This window comes from Egretta garzetta, unplaced genomic scaffold, assembly GCF_000687185.1.
Source record: "Egretta garzetta isolate BGI_Z169 unplaced genomic scaffold, ASM68718v1 scaffold130, whole genome shotgun sequence".
Classification (NCBI taxonomy): Eukaryota; Metazoa; Chordata; class Aves; order Pelecaniformes; family Ardeidae; genus Egretta; species Egretta garzetta.
Window position 1 is genome coordinate 3214921 of NW_009258284.1, and position 18866 is coordinate 3233786.

Sequence of the window (18866 nt, forward strand, 5' to 3'; positions counted from 1 at the left end):
AAAAGTTTCTTAAATGAATTGGTCATAGAACTTTTTTTTTTCCCCTTGTTTGAATAGTCTTTTCCCTGTTGGTTTCTCTTTGTATGTGGCTAAAATGGCTCAGTCTGGGGCTGCTGTGAATGGCAGTGCCGCGGTTTGGTCTGCAGTGTGGTAAAAGATGTAAAATGTGCTTGACCAGAAAAACTGTTAGTTCTCTGGACGGTATAGTAAAGTGTGGTTTTACATTGTAATCACCTACTCAGTCCTGTTGGGGGGTCAGAGGGGCAATTTATATGTGCATTTTGTTTTCCCCAAACATAAAGCTTTATTTAGAAAACAGCACACCTCTGCCTCTGCTCCCCCCCCCAATTCTTAAATGCTTACATTTTTATACAGTTCAAAAAAATGAGTAATACTTTGATGTAGTAGCAAATCATTTATATACCCAAAGCTGATACTAAGCTTTATTTGGATGGAAATTGATTATAACTTAGAACAGTACAAAACCAGAGTCTATTGTCACATTTAATTAAGTAAAATTAGCTTTCAGGGGATGAAATAGTAGGAAAAAGAGTAAATTTACAAAACCATGTTTCATTTTGAGAATCACAGAATGTTTTGGGTTGGAAGGGACCCCTAGAGCCCATCCAGTCCAACCCCCTGCAGGAGCAGGGACACCCCTAACCAGATCAGGTTGCTCAGAGCCCCATCCAATCTGGCCTTGAATGCTTCCAGGGATGGGGCAACAAAAGCTTTCATACAAACAACCCAGGTGGTATCTGTCGATCTTCCCTTATCCAGAGGATTTGTAAGAAAAATGGACAGCTTTGACAAAACACACTTCATAATTCCAAGGTAATTACTATTCATCTTGGTATCTTCTACTATTCATAAAATTTGTCCACTATTTTTCTGGGAAAGTTCAACCAAATGGTAGCAATTTCCCAAATTCTTTCCTTCTGCTGCTTAATTTCTGCTCCATCATTTTCTGACTACTGTCACTGATGCAGCCTAGGGTAGGGTTGGCTTCTGGGCTGCCAGCGCACACTGCCGGCTCATGTCCAGCTTTTCATCCATCAGTGCCCCCAAGTCCCTCTGGGCAGGGCTGCCCTCCATCCTTTCTTCCCCCAGCCTGTATTGATACTGGGGGTTGCCCCGACCCAGGTGCAGGACCTTGCACTTGGCCTTGTTGAACCTCATGAGGTTCACACAGGTTCACCTCTCCAGAATAATCTATTAAATTAAGAAAAACAATCTTTTGCATCTGTCCTATACTAAAATATTTTTAACATGAGTGTACTTTATTTAGCAGTTCTAAAGACATTATTATTTGTAGTCATTTGTTTCCGCTAGAACTTTGTGCTGTCTTAGGCACAATATAGATGCCACTTGAGAAATTAATCATTAGCAGTTTTACTTTTATTTTTCAGAAGACTTGTAGATACCAGTTAAGTCAACCGTGCTGTCTTTTTATGGTAGTGAACTGAAACAGAGGTTCTGTGACAGCTGTTTTTGCAAAAAGCACACATCTTCAGAGGTCATTTATATTTATTTATGATTTTGTTATCCTTCTAGATTACTTTGCCCAGTAAGCGATTGCTTTTAATGTACTTTATCCCCTTTTATGACTCTTGGACCTGTTGTCATTGTTTTATCTATTGTGCCCACGTCCTGTCACGGCATTAGGCCTACCAGCCAATATTCTGTATTTTATGTTAAACTAGTGTCTAGGGAATCCTAGTGGTAGCTACACATAAACCAGCACAGTTCTTTTCTTCTCGTTTTGTGACAGCCACCAGGATCATAACTGGGGAGCCTGTAGTTGTAGCTCTCCTTTAAGCTATTACCAGTTTATATTTGTGTTATAATTGAGAGTACCCACACACAGCTAGTTGGATAATGTTTTCCTTCTGATAGCATCTGTAGAGGAAGACTCTGAGTCCCTGACTCCCTTTGCATCTGTCCCACTCAATAGGAGGAGTAAAGTGTACCCTTTCTGTTGATTCTTCTTAGCTGCTTAGCTGGGTCAGATCTTTTTTATGTCATTCCTTATCAAAATATGACATGATTCTTGCATGTTTATCTAGATTCTTTTCTTAGGTCCTCCTGTCTTCGGAAGACCTTAATTTTATGTTACATTGGGTATTCAGTAGAGGAATCACCACTTCGTTTTTCCCAACCTTCTTCTGAGGGCAGTCATGATTTTTCAGGAGATGTAACTTTTTCTCTTTTCCCCCTGTACCAGTCACCTCTCTTAGGCAACTTGTGCTGATACAGAGGTCTCCCTTGTATTTGTTCTAGAATTTTAGATCCTTCTCCTCCACCCATCTCATCTTCAAGAAATGGTATCCAAGAGAAAGTGGTTGTGGATCCCAGTTTTTGTTAAAGGAAAGTTCAGCTGGAACTGGTAAGACCAAATCCAAATCCAAGCACCTGTACCTTCCCGAGGTTTCTATTCAGGGCTTGATTCCAGAGAAATCTGGGTAGGTGGACCAAAGGTCTAACAAAAGCATGTTACGAGTTCTGCAGAAGCTTTGCTATGCCTTCAGTTCTTTCATCAGCATCTTAGGAACTCTGGTTTCTAGCTATCATGGCCGACGTGCTCAAGTTGTTCTTCCTGTACTTTAAGTCTAGCAGACCACTTTGCCATCGCAAGTACCTCTGACCCTCCAGTGCTGTAACACTTGGTGTTGAATTGGAGACTGTTGCTTACTAAAGAGGCAGGGTTTGTATCAAAGGGAAGCTCTACATTGATGCCAGTTGAACCCATTGCATGTCAAGCTCAGGCTTGCAATAGGGTTTTCTTGTTTTAACAGTTGATGAAAAGGCTAAATAGAACACTGCAATTTTGTGGAGTTTCATAATATCTGGAAATAGGTGCGTCCTGGTTTCGGCTGGGATAGAGTTAATTTTGATTCGGATTTAGTACTGGAAGAATGTTGATAACAGACTGTTGTTTTAGTTGTTGCTAAGCTGTGCTTAGACTCGTCAAGGACTCTTTCAGCTCCCCATGCTCTGCCAGGTGCATGGGAAGCTGGGAGGGGGCACAGCCAGGACAGCTGACCCCCACTGGCCAAAGGGCCATTCCATACCACTTGACATCATGCTCGGGGGGAGTTGGCCAAGGGGAGAGTGATCGCTGCTCGGGACAGGCTGGGCATCGGTCAGCGGGTGGTGAGCAATTTGCATTGTGCATCACTTGTTTTGTACATTCTGTATATTCCCTTACCATTATTATTGTTATTCTTTTCCTCTGCTGTTTAATTAAACTGGCTTTATCTCAACCCATGGGTTTTACTTTTTTCCCCCCGATTCTCTCCTCCATCCCACTGGGGAGGTGGGGAGCGAGCAAGCAGCTGTGTGGCGTTCAGCTGCCTGCTGGGTTAAACCACAACAAGGTGTTTCAGCACGTTCATATATTTTAGTCTTTAAAGTGAAAGCCTCAAAAGTTAGGAAACAGCAAATATTTTTCCCAGGAAAACCATTTTTTTCATTCAGGTCTGCTAAGAGAGAAAGTGGTATTTAGTCCTGTTTTGAGACTGCACTGTACTGAATATCCACAAAGAGCAAGGATAAAAGGGCACATGTGTGGTGTGATGTGACCTTTATAGGTGACCCACGTTCCATGTCCATCTTTTCTGTGTTGGTTTTCCAGGAGATGTAATGAATTGCTGAATTTAAAGTCCCCTTTTTCCTCCTTTACTGCAGCTGCCTCAGCAATTCCTAGATGTTCTCAGTGTGATGATCGTTATTGCTGCCTTGGTGTCCAGCCTCACAATGTGGGTTGTTTTGGCATGCAGCCATATATTCCTGAAGTCCACAAATGAGAAAAAGGTTATAGGTTTGTTTGGGGGTTTTTTAAAGCCATCTCAATAAAACTTGAACAGAAGATCTTGAAATGCGAGACATTTCTGGAGCCTGGTGGCTGACTTCTGAGTGTCAGAGACCTCTAATAAAGAGAGGAAACATGAGAATGTTTTTAGAAGAAAAAGCATGTGAATGTTCTGCAGAAGAAGCTGTAAGACATTGTAAATATAGGGGTCCCTGCTTGCATCTTTTATAAGATCAGATTTATGCACCTGTATTCCATGTTATAAGTACAATTCCGTGCTCTTCCACCAACTCCAAGGAAGTATTGAATTGCAAAACCTTTCAAGACAATGCTACCTAAAAGAAGGAGCACGTTTCCCATAAGCAAAAAAAAAAACCCAGCATTTGCACAAGGGGAGGTATTGATCATAGTTTACGCAAGCAGCTTCCTTTTTTACGTATGAGTTTTTATGCAGAAGTGTATGTAGTACTTGAATCTAACTGTGTGCTGTGTTAATGGTGCATTACTCTTTCACTGTTAAGAAGAAAATTTAACCCAGATAAATTAAAGTAACTCTTAATTCTCTCTACTTTTAGATGGTGTTTTATGCCTGGGAGTAGAATGAGGTTGTAGTGTCTTTAAAATTTGGTTTTGTTTGCATTCTTGACAAGCGAGCTGGTGTTTGAACTCTTTCAATTTATAATAAGCTGCTAGACATGTCTTTCTGTTACAAATATTGGTTTTCACTTGTCAGTCTAAGAATTAGTGAATACCTTGATCACGCCGAATATTGCACTCCCTCCTCCCCCCAAGACTTCCCACTCTATTTTGTTCCATTTCTTCTACTTAATCAGCTATTAACTTGTTTGGAAATTGAATAGGTGATTTAGTTCAGAATAATTTCAAACTTGAACAGGCAAATTTCTGTCTGTATCGCAGAGATCACGAACGTCTTTGACCGTCGTCTTCAAACTCAAGCTGCTCAGATGCCTAGGGAGACCCATATAGGTAATAAAGCAATAGAATTATCACTTGGATGTTTGCGTTTTAGAAGGGAAGTGGACTTGAGAGTTTCCTGGCAGTTTTCAGTAGTACTAGGAGCACCTGAGAATACCAACATTAACGAGGTTACATGAAAAGTATTTGAAGTTGTGTTTCCTCCAGAAAATAGCAGGAAACATTGTGTCAGACTTCAGCAGCCACAAATCGCTGCTTCCTTTTTTCTTTCTTAAATTATTTTAAAAGTGGAACTGAAGCTTGTGGGCTGATTTAAAATAATAAGTAGCTTCTCGCTACTCTTCCTTGAAATGTCACTGGTAGAATTTCAAGAATCTGGTTTCCAGAAAAGGGTTACAGTTCTTGCATACATGGTTCTCACTACATGGAAAAGGTCTCATTAATTGAATGGACTTGTTTGGTTTCAGAAACACTGGGATACTGGAGCAATCTTCTGGCCTCATTTTTAAATTTAGTCCCTAATGGAATAAATTCAGAAGCTAAATGATCATCTGATGGTTTGCCACATTTTTAGAAGGGGCATATTTCCTCCTTCTGGTCAGTTTGCTTTCTGGTCTCTCTCATACGAAAACAGCACGGAACAGTTCTCAAACAGGTGTTTAATACTGCGAATGGCATGGAAAAGCTAAATACGGATTAATTACTGTTTGGGGTTTTTTTCTTTCAAAGAAGAATAAGTGGACATCAAACTAAACAATCAGATAAATGAACAAATAACATGTTTTGGAAAGGTTGGTGGGGTTTTTTTGCTTTTTATGGATGTATTTCATGGGTTTTGGTTTTCTTAGTTGAGTCCCTAATGGCTTAGTTTGAAGGAGATATGTCATTCCAGGAGTAAGAAAGTTTAGAGTTACAGGAATATTGAAGTTAGTGAATTGCTTATGAAACTATTATTAGTAAATGATTTTTGACCTGAAGTCTTCAGGAATTGTGTTTTATTTGTAAGAGGATCAGATATTTATAATTCCCCATTAAAAAGTAGTGAAAAAAGAAAAGAAATAGATTCCAGATAACTGACATTTGAATAATATCTTAACTAGTATCTTCTCTTTGGTTTTGAAATGTTTGCTGCATTATGAGGGTGAAGCTGATAAAGCTAAGGAAAGAGTAACTGAGGTACATAGTTGTAAAAAACAAAGAGAACTTCAACAGAAAAAAAACATAAGCTGTTATGGCAAAACTTAAGAAAAATGCAGGGTTAGCCTTGTTTATTGTGTTTTATTTCATATACTGATGAATTCAAAAGGCTCTATGCATATATCAGTGTACTTGAAAAAATCAGTGCACTTGAAAAGTCAGGGCACTTGGCCAGTGGTTGTGTGCCTACTGGTTCCATGGCGTGACTCTTGTGTGACAGTCCTCTTTTCCTCCTCTCTTGTCCCTCTGGGGAACAGACCGATTGATTTAACATTAGTCAAATGATAAAATCAAGTCTTCTAGTCATAATTAACTCTTTGGATTCCAGTAAGCCTTGGAAAGATGGTAATCTACCTGATGTGAATGCTGATTTTATGGCTTTTTCCCTTGCTTAGCATCTGTTTGCTACTTCCTAGCACTAATGATATGTAAAAGATGCACAAAACCCATTCACTGTCACAGTATCTTTAACTAAAAGCTAGGTAGTTGCCTTTTGTAATATTTAATATTTTTGTAATATTTTTGTAGTATTTAAATGGCCCCTGTGATCACTTTACTCATGGAAAAACACACTATTATATTGGGTATCTGTTTGTAACAATATCCAGAATTTTAGAAAGGAGTTCTTCCTTGGGAGTACACTAGCTTTGATTTCTTGATAAGTAAACCCCCTGGAGAATTAGAATAGGAAGAACTTCCATGTGAGTCAGTTCATATAGAAGCGATGCAAAACTCTGGAGCATTTGGAAGTGGTCCAACAGTAAGTGTTATATGCAACTTCCACAGTTGGTCTGCCATCTTCTTCTTCAGCTTTGTTATTGATCTCTAAAACAAAACACTAAAAGCTTTCCAGGAAAAAGGAATATTTTCATTACTGACTTGCTTAGTCATATCTTTAAAACTGAAAATGCCAAATGTATAAAACAGTAACCGTGAACTTGTGGGCAAAAACTCTCCAGTCTCTACGTCTGAAGATTTAGGAAAATTCTAGCTGAACTGCTTGGGTGGAGGTGTCCCAATGGCTTTGTCTTTGCCTGTAGCGTCACTTTCTGTAGGTCTGCAGCTTCTCTTTTCTAAGACCTGCATTTGGTTGAATCCTTAAACTGTATTTTGACCAGTTTAAAACTCATCATCATGCCTACTTAACTCATGTCATGGTTTCAAGTGTAAGTAATACGGACATAATCCTGGGCTGATTTCACGAGATTGCTATGTTAATATTTCATTTTGGATGTATCGTCATCTCTTCTACCCTATGCTTGATCGTGGGGAGGGTCTTGCATTTACTCTCTTTTCCTTGCCACAGGTTCATCAAGCTTTGATAATGCTGGGAGTTCTGTTGTGAAAATTGCTTATTTTACAGTATCCTTAAGTGTTTACATTAACGGATCTGGGGGAGTTTTCTCTACTACATTTAGGTAACATCAGTGCTAATAATGTTAACGCACATTGTATTAGATTCCTGCAAGGAAAAAAAAGAAGGACCGAGATAAAATCTCCACAGGAATGTGGTATATGTTTCAGGAATGCTTTTCTCTAGTCTCAGTGCTTCAGACTTAATTTTGTTTTGATCCTCAAAATAAATATCCCTCTCCTCAACACACCCCCACCCCAACCTTCCCATTCACTGATACTAAATCTTTTTTTCCAAGGTGCCTGTTCTTATTTTCATAGTCATTATGCCTTGTGCCTGGAGAACTCTTTTGATCCTACCATCAAAACAGCTTTTCTGAGGCTAACCAAACCCTTCTCTCTTTTCATCTGTTTAATAACAGAAGTAAATGAACCAAGATAATCAGATTTTAAATAAAAATTGTCATTTACAATTATTCAGTTTGATTTTTGTTTTTTTCTTCTTCTTCTTTTTCCTTTTCCTTTTCCTTTTCGTACTTTTGGTGACATGAAGGAAAAAGGAAAATGTTGATATAAAAGAAAAAACAAACAAAAACCCCAAACAAAACCCCCTCAAACATTAAAAAAAACAAGTAATGAAACTATTTCTGTTTTGAAGAACTTAAAACTGAAATTAAAATCGGGCCATTTTATATTACTGAAGCAGTTACCTTATTCAATCAGTAAAGCATTAGTTAATGAACATCATCTTGTTTCTGGTTCTATATATACTGAAGTTTCCTTTGCTCAGTTGTTGAAATTTCTAGGGTTATTGTTGTTATTACTTTTTTTTTATTTTTTTAACCTGAAGAACTGGAGACAATTCCTTTTACCAGTCAGGTTTATTCTGCATGTTCAAAATTTCAGTACAGCTGACTTCTTACTTGGATTCTTGGTTCCTTCCAGGCCATCCCACCACCCTTGCAGGCTGCGCTCAAGTGAAGTCTCTTGCGTGACTGTTTGAGTCTCCTTTTTTTCTTTCTGAGCCCTCTTGTTAGGGGACATTGTACTCTCTTACAGGACTCTTCTTCCTTGTTAAAAGGACATGTTCTTCTTGACCCAATTTGAGTGCTCTTATGGTATAACATCCCAAGAGATGTGTTTTCTTAGAGCCTTTGCTGATAAGGTGTGAGGGGCAGATGCTGAATGCCAACTTCTTGGTGCCTCAAGTACTGACCTCCCTTTAATCTTGAAACTTCTGGATGCCACCATGTTATTTGATGTTTCAATGGTATTGCTGCAAGCTGTGTAAAGAGAGAAGGCATCATATAAAGTTGTCTTCTCTCTGGGACGGTCTCCCTGCAGTAACTCCTGCTGTATCTGTTTTCCTTGGGCAAGTTATGGTTTTAGAGGGAGCAGCTCAGAAGCAACATTGACCCTTACTGATCAGCAGTCTGAACTGTTAAATTTTGTAGAAACTACTTTGAGAAGGACCATGGCCACTATCAATAGGCTTAATCACAATCTGGCCTGCTAAACTTCTTCAAACCTAATGCTCACTGCCGAGGCTAAGATACGCCCTGCGGGTGGAGAGCTGCCTGTGATAGAGCACAGAGCTGGACTACAGCTTCTTTTCCATCTATCCCTCTGATTCAAAAGGCACTTCAGAAAAATCTAGTACTATAAAGCTCATTTGCTCTCTTAGTGAGAACTGGATCACGTATTCCAAATTTCCAGATGTTGTCGTATTGGCAGTGTGACAGCCATGCTTGGCTACCAGAATTCCTTGGGTTTCTTCCTGAAAGACTTCTGTCTCCAGAACAATGTTTTCCATGCTAATAGTCTGGACAATGGTCAAAGGTTTTCCTACCAGAGCTGGCTGAAAAGAATGCAGACTATTTAAAAGTCCATCTGAGACCTGAGACCATTTCCTACATTGACGTTCTCCTATGCATGGATTACTTTTTAACCAAACGGGAAGTCAATTTATAAAATTTTGGAGCATGGGGTTTTGTTTGCTTATACTGTGACTGAGTATGTGAAGCTTTGATTGCTCTGAATGGGAAGGAGTCTTTTCTGCAGAAGGGAACATTGGCTCCCGTCGGTCTTTTAGACACCTTTTTCAGCCCTTCTTCGGGAAGATTGTCCTATCTTAAGTTATTTAATCTGGTGATTAATATTTTTTTGTTGTTTGTTTTTTGTGGTGGGGTTTGGGGTTTTTTTAGGGTATTTTGGGGATTTTGGGGGTTTATTTTAAAGAGTTGACCAGGAAGAAAAATAGAGGGGAAAAGTACAAATTATTAATCTAATCACTTAATATTCTCCTACAACTCAAATCACCAATGATAACGAATGTGAGGCAAAGAATAGAGAAGATGCAGACAAGTCCGAAAAAAGTTTGTTGTGAAGGCAATAAAACCAAGAGTGGTAATTTCAGCTCATGAGACTTGGAAAACCAAGGTCTGCAACTGTATTTCCATCATGTGTGCCATTTTCTCTGTGAAAGACACCTGAATTTTCAGGAAGTTTGATCTACCCATTTCTGCAGAGGTTATCTAGATGTTGCCTATAGGCTGGCTAAAGTGAAACCTAGTATTTTTATCTTGATACCACTTTCAGATTGTGTCTGTACTTTTTTTTGTTACATATATTTTAAGAGGTTTTTTTCTTTCTTCAGTAATATGTAGGCACTTATTTTTGTGTTTCATTCTTTGCACAAGGGAAAAACATCTTTCTAAGCAATGTCTGCTAGATGGGTTAAGGTACAAATTCCTTGAACCTGCCAGTGCTAATTGTTGGTTTTTTGCTGATTGCTGGAGGCTGTTTCTTTTTTTTTTTTTTTTTTTTTTTTCCCCTTCCCCTCCCAAGTATCTTCCTTTTATTGGGGCAGCAAAAGATGAGATGGTAGTACAGAATTCTGCAAGACTGCGTACAGAGTCGTCTTAAAGGGAAACGGTTGTCACAAATCCTACGGGTTTTTTGATCCTATGTAGTAGAAGTTATAATGCTTTTTATCCCTTCTACATCTCTTAAGATGAAGGACACAAATAAAATAATTAGATTCCCCCATATTTTTTATTTGTATTTACAAATATGTTGAGAAGAAAATGTCAAAATGATAAATAGAACTTTGGTTCCTGTACTCTTACTTTTTTGTTGGTTTAGTTAATTATTTACTGTTGTGGTAAGAATATTATTATCAAAAAAAATCATTGAAATGCCTGTTTTAAAGCTGTCACTCTAGTGTAGTAAATATGTGCACAAAGAGTTAAATTGCTTCACTTTATCTTGACATATTTAATGTTATTTGTGAAATGTGATCTAACTAATACTGTTTTTTCAAGGACTCATTTGCCCTTTGTAGTAAAATGCTGCTATAATGCAATATTTTAAGAATCGGGTAGTGCAATAAAGATTCTGTGAGATTACTTGAATTTACTTGGTTTTCTTCTTGCAAATTTCCTTTTGAGTAATACTTTACAGCAGAGAATATACCAACGTTATCTACCACTAATGAGGTTAAAGGGAGAGATATTAAACCCCTGCCTGTTCAGAGGTGGCTTTTCCTCATTCATTGAACCCTGTCTGAGATAAACAGCTGTGGGGCAATTAAGGAGACGTGCATGGCAGAGGAGAACCAAACTTGCTTTCTAAGCATAAAGAATAAGCAAACACATTAAGTGCTGATGATGCTTCTTACTAATGGGTGGTTTAATGGGGGTGGTGGTCCTGGAATACTTAAAATATTTGAAATCGTTATTATTAAGTAGAGTTCTTATTTTCATTTCTTTAACTTATAATTACAGGATCTTCTGCTGGGTTCTTTTTTTCCTTTTGAAATTCAAGTGTATTTGTAGTATGCTAAATTAATCTACAAGGTTTTTTTTACCAAAAACCCTGTGATTTGCAATTAAAAAATTTAAGTGCTGTTCCATGAAGTTTCTCAGCTATGCTATGTACATATTTCTTTTTGTTCATTTTATCTTGCATTTTATTGAATCATTATCCCTATAATTACCCTTTGTTCAGGACAAGAATTCTGTTAATGTAAACTTATCAAGTCTTAAGCGTTTGACTTTTAAACCATTATGTTAATCATAAAGCAAAGAATCTTGGAAACAAACATGACTACTGTTTATCTGCATTTTATGTCTTCCAGTTCTTTAGGCTCTTTTCTTAAATAAACAAATACGCTACTTAAATGGAGAAGATATTCTCTTTAGAATGATCCAATCTCTAAAACTAACCACAATATTTAATATACCTACCCTCCCACATGATTTGGCATCTCATGTAGTTGGTTGCCCCTCCACAAACTGAGGGCAGCACCATCAAAACCCGAAAGAGAACCTGCAATTATTTTCATTTGCCTTAGATCTAATGATTCTGCATGGTCCTCCTTTCTCTTTAATTATTCCCTGTATAAAACTGGGTATAATAGGGTTTTATAATGAGAGAACACTCTCCTGATGAATGGGTGCAGTTACAGCTGTTGGTGTTTCACCAATTTTGATTTTTCAGAGAGAATTGGAGGAGAAGCCCAATTTTGCAAGTTTGGAGAATACAATTATTTTCCAACAATCTGGAGCTACAGTTTTCGACATTTTTGCATACAGCACTAGAGCAGTGTTGGTGTTGCACAGTACCACCTTCTTCTTTGCTTGACCAGCAAACGGAGTTTGGGTGGTTAAAAAAACCAAAAACCTTCAGGTTGATAAGCTGTCTTGGTTGTTGGGTTAATAAAAGATGATTCTGAGATATGAATATGCTAATACTGGAACTTGTGCTCTACCTTTCCGTTTTCCTCTTGCTTATTCTTTCCCTTCATACATGGCTTCATTTATTTATGGGGTTTTCCTTACTGTTCTTTGGTTTCAGATGCGAGTGTCTCTCTGGTTTATGTGGTTTCCCCATGTGCGAGGCAGGCTCCATTCCCCAGATAGTCTCACGTGGAGATGGAACACCTGGCAAGTGCTGTGATGTCTTTGAATGTGTCAATGGTACGTGATGCTTTCTCTTGCACCCGGAGAGGAGGATTTTATCTGTCTGTGGGAGACGCTGGGCATTTGGTTATTTTTACCATGTTGTCAAGATCTAAGAGAAATTATTTTCTTGAGGGTCATTCAGTAAGAGGGAACTGAAAGTTCTACTGAAAATACTGAAGTGGGAAACTGTGTCACAGAATCACAGAATGGCAGGGGTTGGAAGGGACCTCCGGAGATCATCTACTCCAACCCCCCTGCTCAAGCAGGCTCACCCAGAGCAGGTTGCACAGGACATGGTCCAGGCAGGGGTTGAATATCTCCAGAGAAGGAGACTCCACAGCCCCCCTGGGCAGCCTGTGCCAGGGCTCTGTCAGCCTCAAAGTGAAGAAGTTTTTCCTCATATTCAACTGGAACCTCTTATGTTTCAGTTTGTGCCCATTGCCCCTTGTCCTGTCGCTGGGCACCACTGAGAGAGGTGTCATTTGTAAGTCATCGTGTTGCTTTAATTTCTAAAGCATTTTTACCTGCGACCCAGGGAATTATAGTTTTAGCAAGACTCCCTCACTGCCTATTTTTCAGGTGCTCCTTACCAGTAATAAACACTAGAGTCCTTTCAGAATTGAAATTTTTGCTAATCACTGCAACTGGTGGTTGAAGTACCCTAAACAAAAGCATGCTGTTTAGACTGGGGGGGTTTGCTTTAAGAAACATTTGCAAAGTACTTTTTAACACCAACCCATTCTTTGGAAATTGTAAGTCAGTGTAAGAATAGACTGATTCGCATTCTTTGCTTCCCTATATGAATGTTTAGAAAATGTTTAAAAACCTGGAATTCGTTATGCAAGTGACTATATCTCAAGGCTGCTCTGTGCTGTATATGTAGACCTGCATATATGATGTATATGGTGAGTTGGGAAGAGACTTGGATATTTGACTATTGGTAGATAGACGGGGAAAAATACTCTTGAAGGGTTGCATGCTCAGATATTTCATAGAATCACAGAATGTTTTGGGTTGGAAGGGACCCCTAGAGGTCATCTAGTCCAACCCCCCTGCAGGACCAGGGACACCGCTAACCACATCAGGTTGCTCACAGCCCCGTCCAACCTGGTCTTGAATGTTTCCAGGGATGGGGCCTCCACCACGTCTCTGGGCAACCCATTCCAGTGTTTCACCACCCTCATTGTAAAGAATTTCTTCCTTATATCTAGTCTAAACCTACCCTGGTTTAGTTTAAAAACATCCCCCCTTGTCCTGTCACAGCTGGCCCTACTATTTCTGAGCATAAAAAGTTACGTGTTGGTGTAATATTTACTGGTTAATATTTATTCAGCACTATTTTATCTTGGTTAGCGGTACATGTGTCATGTTTGAAGCAGCTTTTATTTTACCTTCTTCATTGCATGTGCACATAAACATACATGGAGAGACAGACGTTTCCCCAGGAGGACATTTGTGATTTTTGCATGTAGTAATATTTTAAATACTCAAATGCTGATTCAAAAATAATGCTTAGTACATATAACGGTACTTTATATATAAAAATTAAGTTCTTTCATATGAATAGAAGAATTTGCCTCAGGAAGAATCACGGATTCTTTAGCTTTCAGATTAATTCTTTCACTATTTGGGCTAAGATTGTAGATACTATAGAATTAAATACCACTTACCAAATTTTTGTTGATATACTAAAGGAATATTCATCTTCCTTTGTTTCATATTCATGTCATTCTGTCAAAGTAACATTTCTAGCACACCTCACTGCAGTGTTTGATTCTGAGTTTGCTTTTTGAGCAAGAAATGTAAAGCCAATTTCTGATACGATGCCTTTGCTGGTGTGAAACAGCCTCAAAGGTACAAACCGCTTGCCCGTTTCTCTTCGGTCCGCAAGTTATTTGTGGGTACCGCTAGCAAAATCGTTGCAGTAGATGCCATATCAAGTGTTAGATGGAGCTGTTTAAATTGCCCGCTTATTTTGTCCATAGTCATTTTCATCTTAATTTGTCCGTAGTCATTTTCATATCCTATTTCCAAGGAGTTATAATCATTTTTCATGGTTAACAGTGAATTTGGACTGTCTTAGCACTGTTGCCCCATGCGTTGTTGCCTTATTGCTCACTGTAACTCGTTCCAGAGGTTCAATCTGCTTTGGGATCAGGATTTCTTTTTGCCTCTCGGGTTTTCCCGTTCCTAATCTTCACCTTAGTAGCCTATGAAGACAGAGTGAATTGGAAGAAAGAATAGGATTTTTTGGAGGGAAGTTGATGCACAGAGGGAAGCAGAAAGGCCAGATGGGAGGAAAACAAAGGTTTGTAGGAAGAGAGAATCTTTTGCCTTGTTTATCTCCTTAAAACATCAGTATTACAATATTACAAACCAGTATGAAAATTACTTTGTTAGTAAGTTCCTCTTTAAAAAAAAAATTCTGAGAAACCTGAGAAAAATGAAATACTTGGGGTGGGGGAGTTGGGCGGTGTTTGGGGTTTTTTTGGGGGGAGGGATGTTTTGGGGTTTTTTTGTTTTTTTTAAAAAGGTCATTTGTCTTTATGCTACTTAATGTTACAATCTGATTTTTAAAAATACTGCTGTATGACATGACCTGAAAGTGGTTTAAGTACATTTAGAAGTGAGAAACTTCCAGGTGAATTACTAATGAAGCATCATTTTGGAAAGAGGAAATAGTTATAAGCCTGAAGATGATAAATATGATAAAGATGATGACAGGCCAAGGGGTAATGGTCTTAAACTAAACCAGGGTAGGTTTAGACTGGATGTAAGGAAGAAATTCTTACAATGAGGGTGGTGAAACACTGGAATGGGTTGCCTAGAGAGGTGGTGGAGGCCCCATCCCTGGGATCATTCCAGGCCAGGTTGGACGGGGCTGTGAGCAACCTGATGTGGTTAGCGGTGTCCCTGCCTGCAGGGGGGTTGGACTGGATGGGCTCTAGGGGTCCCTTCCAACCCAAAACATTCTGTGATTCTATGGAATACTTTCCTCAACAAGCTGGGAGCAGTTGTGGAACTGCGCCTGGGGAGTTCTGTATGTGACATTTGGATTGTGTGGCAGATCATTTGTAAAGAGGACAGAATAATCATAGAACTTGATCTGCATTGCTTTATAGTTCAGGTTTTTTCGAGTGCATTTTAGGATGGTTAGGTGGTTCTTGTATTAGGGACAAATATTGCAAGCCACACCTCTAAAATCGCTAATTTCCTAGAAGACTAATTCTGGCAAGAACTTACTAGATAAATGTCTAGTGCAATAACAAACTGGTAAAAAAGTGCGTATATATAATCCCTACTATTACTTCTGTCAGTTTAAAAGGAAGAGGGGGGGAATGTTGTTCATGAGACTGGTAGTTGAATATAATATCCAGTTCTGGTTTTTGGAAGGGTCTTGAAATACTAACAAGTGCAGAAGTGATATAGTAGCTATCAGTGACAGATGGAGGAAATATCTTACAGTGATAGGCTTAGATCAGTTTCTTCACTTCATTAAAAAAAAAAAATTGCCATTGAAGTAACAAGAGCCAAATCTGTAAGATCTAGGACATGCTGTTCTCCGCAGTGAGGGCGGTTAGCTGTTGGCACAAACTGCCGGGGAGATGCTGAATTCCTTATCTTCATCCTTTCCAATTAGGATTAGAGGGTGTTTTAATCAAATGCACGTTAATGGGTTTATAGATGGTAAGTGGGGAAGTTGTGTAATCAGTGTTACCAACGAGGTCCATTAGTTAGTTCTGTCTTTGAAAACCTGTGAAAACAGGCAAGAGGACAGAATAAACCGGACATGTGCACAGTCACATTAGTGTAGTTTCCCTGCTGTTATAACATCTATTTAATATTAGAATTAAGTAATTCTATTGGGGGAGGAGGGCAGAGAAAAAAGCTGTCACGAGTAATACTGATCATCTGAGTTACCTTAAAATAAAGGCCTCCCTTATGAATAGGTGTATGTAGACTACAAAAAATACAGTTTCTGTGTTGTGAGGTGACTAAATGGTGCATTTAGGTAACCCTAATGATGTGCTGAGTGCTAGGGGTTGGCCTCTTCTCCCTGGTAATGGACAATAGGACAAGGGGGAATGGTTTGAAGTTGCACCAGGGCAGGTTTAGGCTGGACATTAGGAAAAACTTCTTCACCAAAAGGGTTGTCAGGCTCTGGAAGGGGCTGCCCAGGGAGGTGGTCGAGTCCCCATCCCTGGAGGGATTTAAAAGAAGGATAGATGAGGTGCTTAGGGCCATCGTTTAGTGGTGGGATGGCAGGGTTAGGTTAAAGGTTGGACTCGATGATCTTAAAGGTCTTTTCCAACCAAAGTGATTCTATGACTCTATTCTATAAAGCAGGCCAGCCCTCTGTAATAGTTATTGCAAGTATGTGCTGATGGGATAGATGCAGAGCTGCGTGTTCAGAGGGAGTATGAGAGGCTGCCTTTGCCGGGTGGGAAAGAGGTCCGCTCTTGTTGGGAGCAGCGTTGGCCGATGATGAGGGGGTAGTTAATGGACGAGGGCAGCAAAATGCGTGTTGCATAGGGGCTCTGCAGTATGTTCTCCTCGTTGTTGGACAGATCAGTCGTTCTTTCACAAATGTTTTTCCTGGCTTTAAAGTAAAACTGACTTAGAAGCTCTCCGATCTATCTGTATCTTCATGGGGTTATCTCCGTTACCAGTGCGCACTGTCTCAAACCGGCTTTTGGTTAATCTGTCTTAGAAAAGCCTATAAATCTGTGGTGAGAGAAACTTCTACAGCAGTTGCTCTGTGCAGATCGTGGAGTAGTTGTCGTTCCTGTTTGATTATAAATACGGCAGTAAGTCAATATGCTAATCATTATTTTCATGCTTCAGATTTATATTGGGTGTGTCCTTAAGCTTCCCATCATGTGTAATCTGCTGTTCCTTATAGTTTGCTATATAATTATGTAAACCAAAATAACGCTTACTCCTGCTTGGATCTGGCCCTGATATTTCCATTTAATTGGAGCTTGTTGTTAAGTACTTAACCGTCTGTGGCTGTTCAGTCTTTATATACAGGTTGAGCTGCTTTTTGAATTATTTTTTTTTTTACAGGATATAATTTAGAAAGAGCCGAGAACTATTTTCTCATTGGTGACAAGAAAAAAAATATTACAGAGAGCTGATGCTCTAATAGTTCTGTGTGACATTTTAATCATCATGAATCTATGCAGAGATCAGAGTATTTATATAAAACTGTTATACTAACTGGAGACATAAATTTGTGCTTTTTAAAAAACACCGCTTTGGTTAAAAGAATTCATCATTACAATTAATGCACAAGTATTGCTGCTGTTAAAATGTGGTTCTTGTCCCAAAGGTCAGTCAATTAAAAAGATCAATTTTAAGGTATGTATTGATTCTGTTATTTTGAGGGAAAGCATCTTTGTAAATAAAATAATTCTGTATTGTTTAAATGGTGGTAGGAATCAAGCCACAGTTCTCTTTTTGACGCAATGTAGTTCTTCTGTCATGATTTATTCGGTATGAGTAGTTGGGCCACCCCATAGCATACCCTGCCTGGTCCCTGGATGCCAAAATGACAGCTCAGGCAACAGTGATGGCTGCAACTTTCTTGTTTCTTGCTCCTTTTTCCTTGTCAGAAGAAAGTTTTTTACTGTTTAATTTGTAGATTAAACCTTGCAACTGTTCGGAACTGTTTGTAGACACTGATTTACAAAGCGATGGTGATTTCATTTTGTCTGTTGTCTTTGCTTAGAAGATGGCTGGCTGTTTCTCTTAATCTTCCTTCCTTGATGACCCTTGGGGCAAGCCCTAGGTTGTGCATGTAACAGAATTTTAGCCTGAAGTAGACAGAGAAGCATGAATTGCTAAATATAAATCTCTGGCTGCCGTAAAATAGTATAAATCGAGTTATAGCTGAAATAGCAAGTGGAGGTTAGTATAGTGGTGTTCAGTAGTGAAATTTTCAGGGGGGAGCTTCACCCATAGTCAAACGTGCTTGTTCCTGAAATGCGTGAGGTAGATGCAGAGAAAATAAGGCAATGTGGGAAATCTGTAGCAAATAATCTCATCTTCATATCTATGAAACTGCAAGTGAGGTTGTGCCTGTTGTGTGGTTCCGGTGCATTGTAACAGAGTGCACGTTTCGGTGAAAGTGGTGTTCTATATTGCTTTGTTTAAAGGCAGATTATTCCACTTGCCGTGAAGTTTCTTGCCCGAAATCTGCTTTATGTCTAGAGAATACTAGACAGTATATGATATAAAATTGGGGAAAATTGAGCAAGAGATTCCCGAGGTGCAGTCCTGCCCAAAATCCTGCATTTTACAGAAGTTCAAGATTTCTTCTCATCTACACAAAACATATTACTCACCAGGATTTTTCTCTACTAATCCTGGTGTGCTGCCTTTGCTCATGGGAGAGCTTGTAAGGAAAAAAAAATTGATTCAGCATTAAATGACAAGCATCAACAAGTGAATTTATAAAGAGATTGAAAGCTGCACGTGCAGCAAGAGTGGAAGTGTTTGGAAACAAGAGAGTATCCAAACTTGCCTGTTCCCTAATTAGGTATTGATGCATGGGCCTCTTGAATCTACGTTGCGCTAAAGCACAGACTTGACTGTGAGCTGTG

The 18866-nt window shown here is 39.1% G+C and overlaps 1 protein-coding gene across 1 annotated transcript in view; it reads left to right on the forward strand.

Moving 5' to 3' along the window:
• Positions 1–18866, forward strand: part of CRIM1 (cysteine rich transmembrane BMP regulator 1) — a 206194-nt gene that overhangs the window by 112215 nt on the left and 75113 nt on the right. The window contains exon 7 of the mRNA XM_009637026.2: positions 12155–12276. Within this exon, the coding sequence (XP_009635321.1) occupies positions 12155–12276 (122 nt within the window). The remainder of the gene's footprint in view (positions 1–12154; positions 12277–18866) is intronic.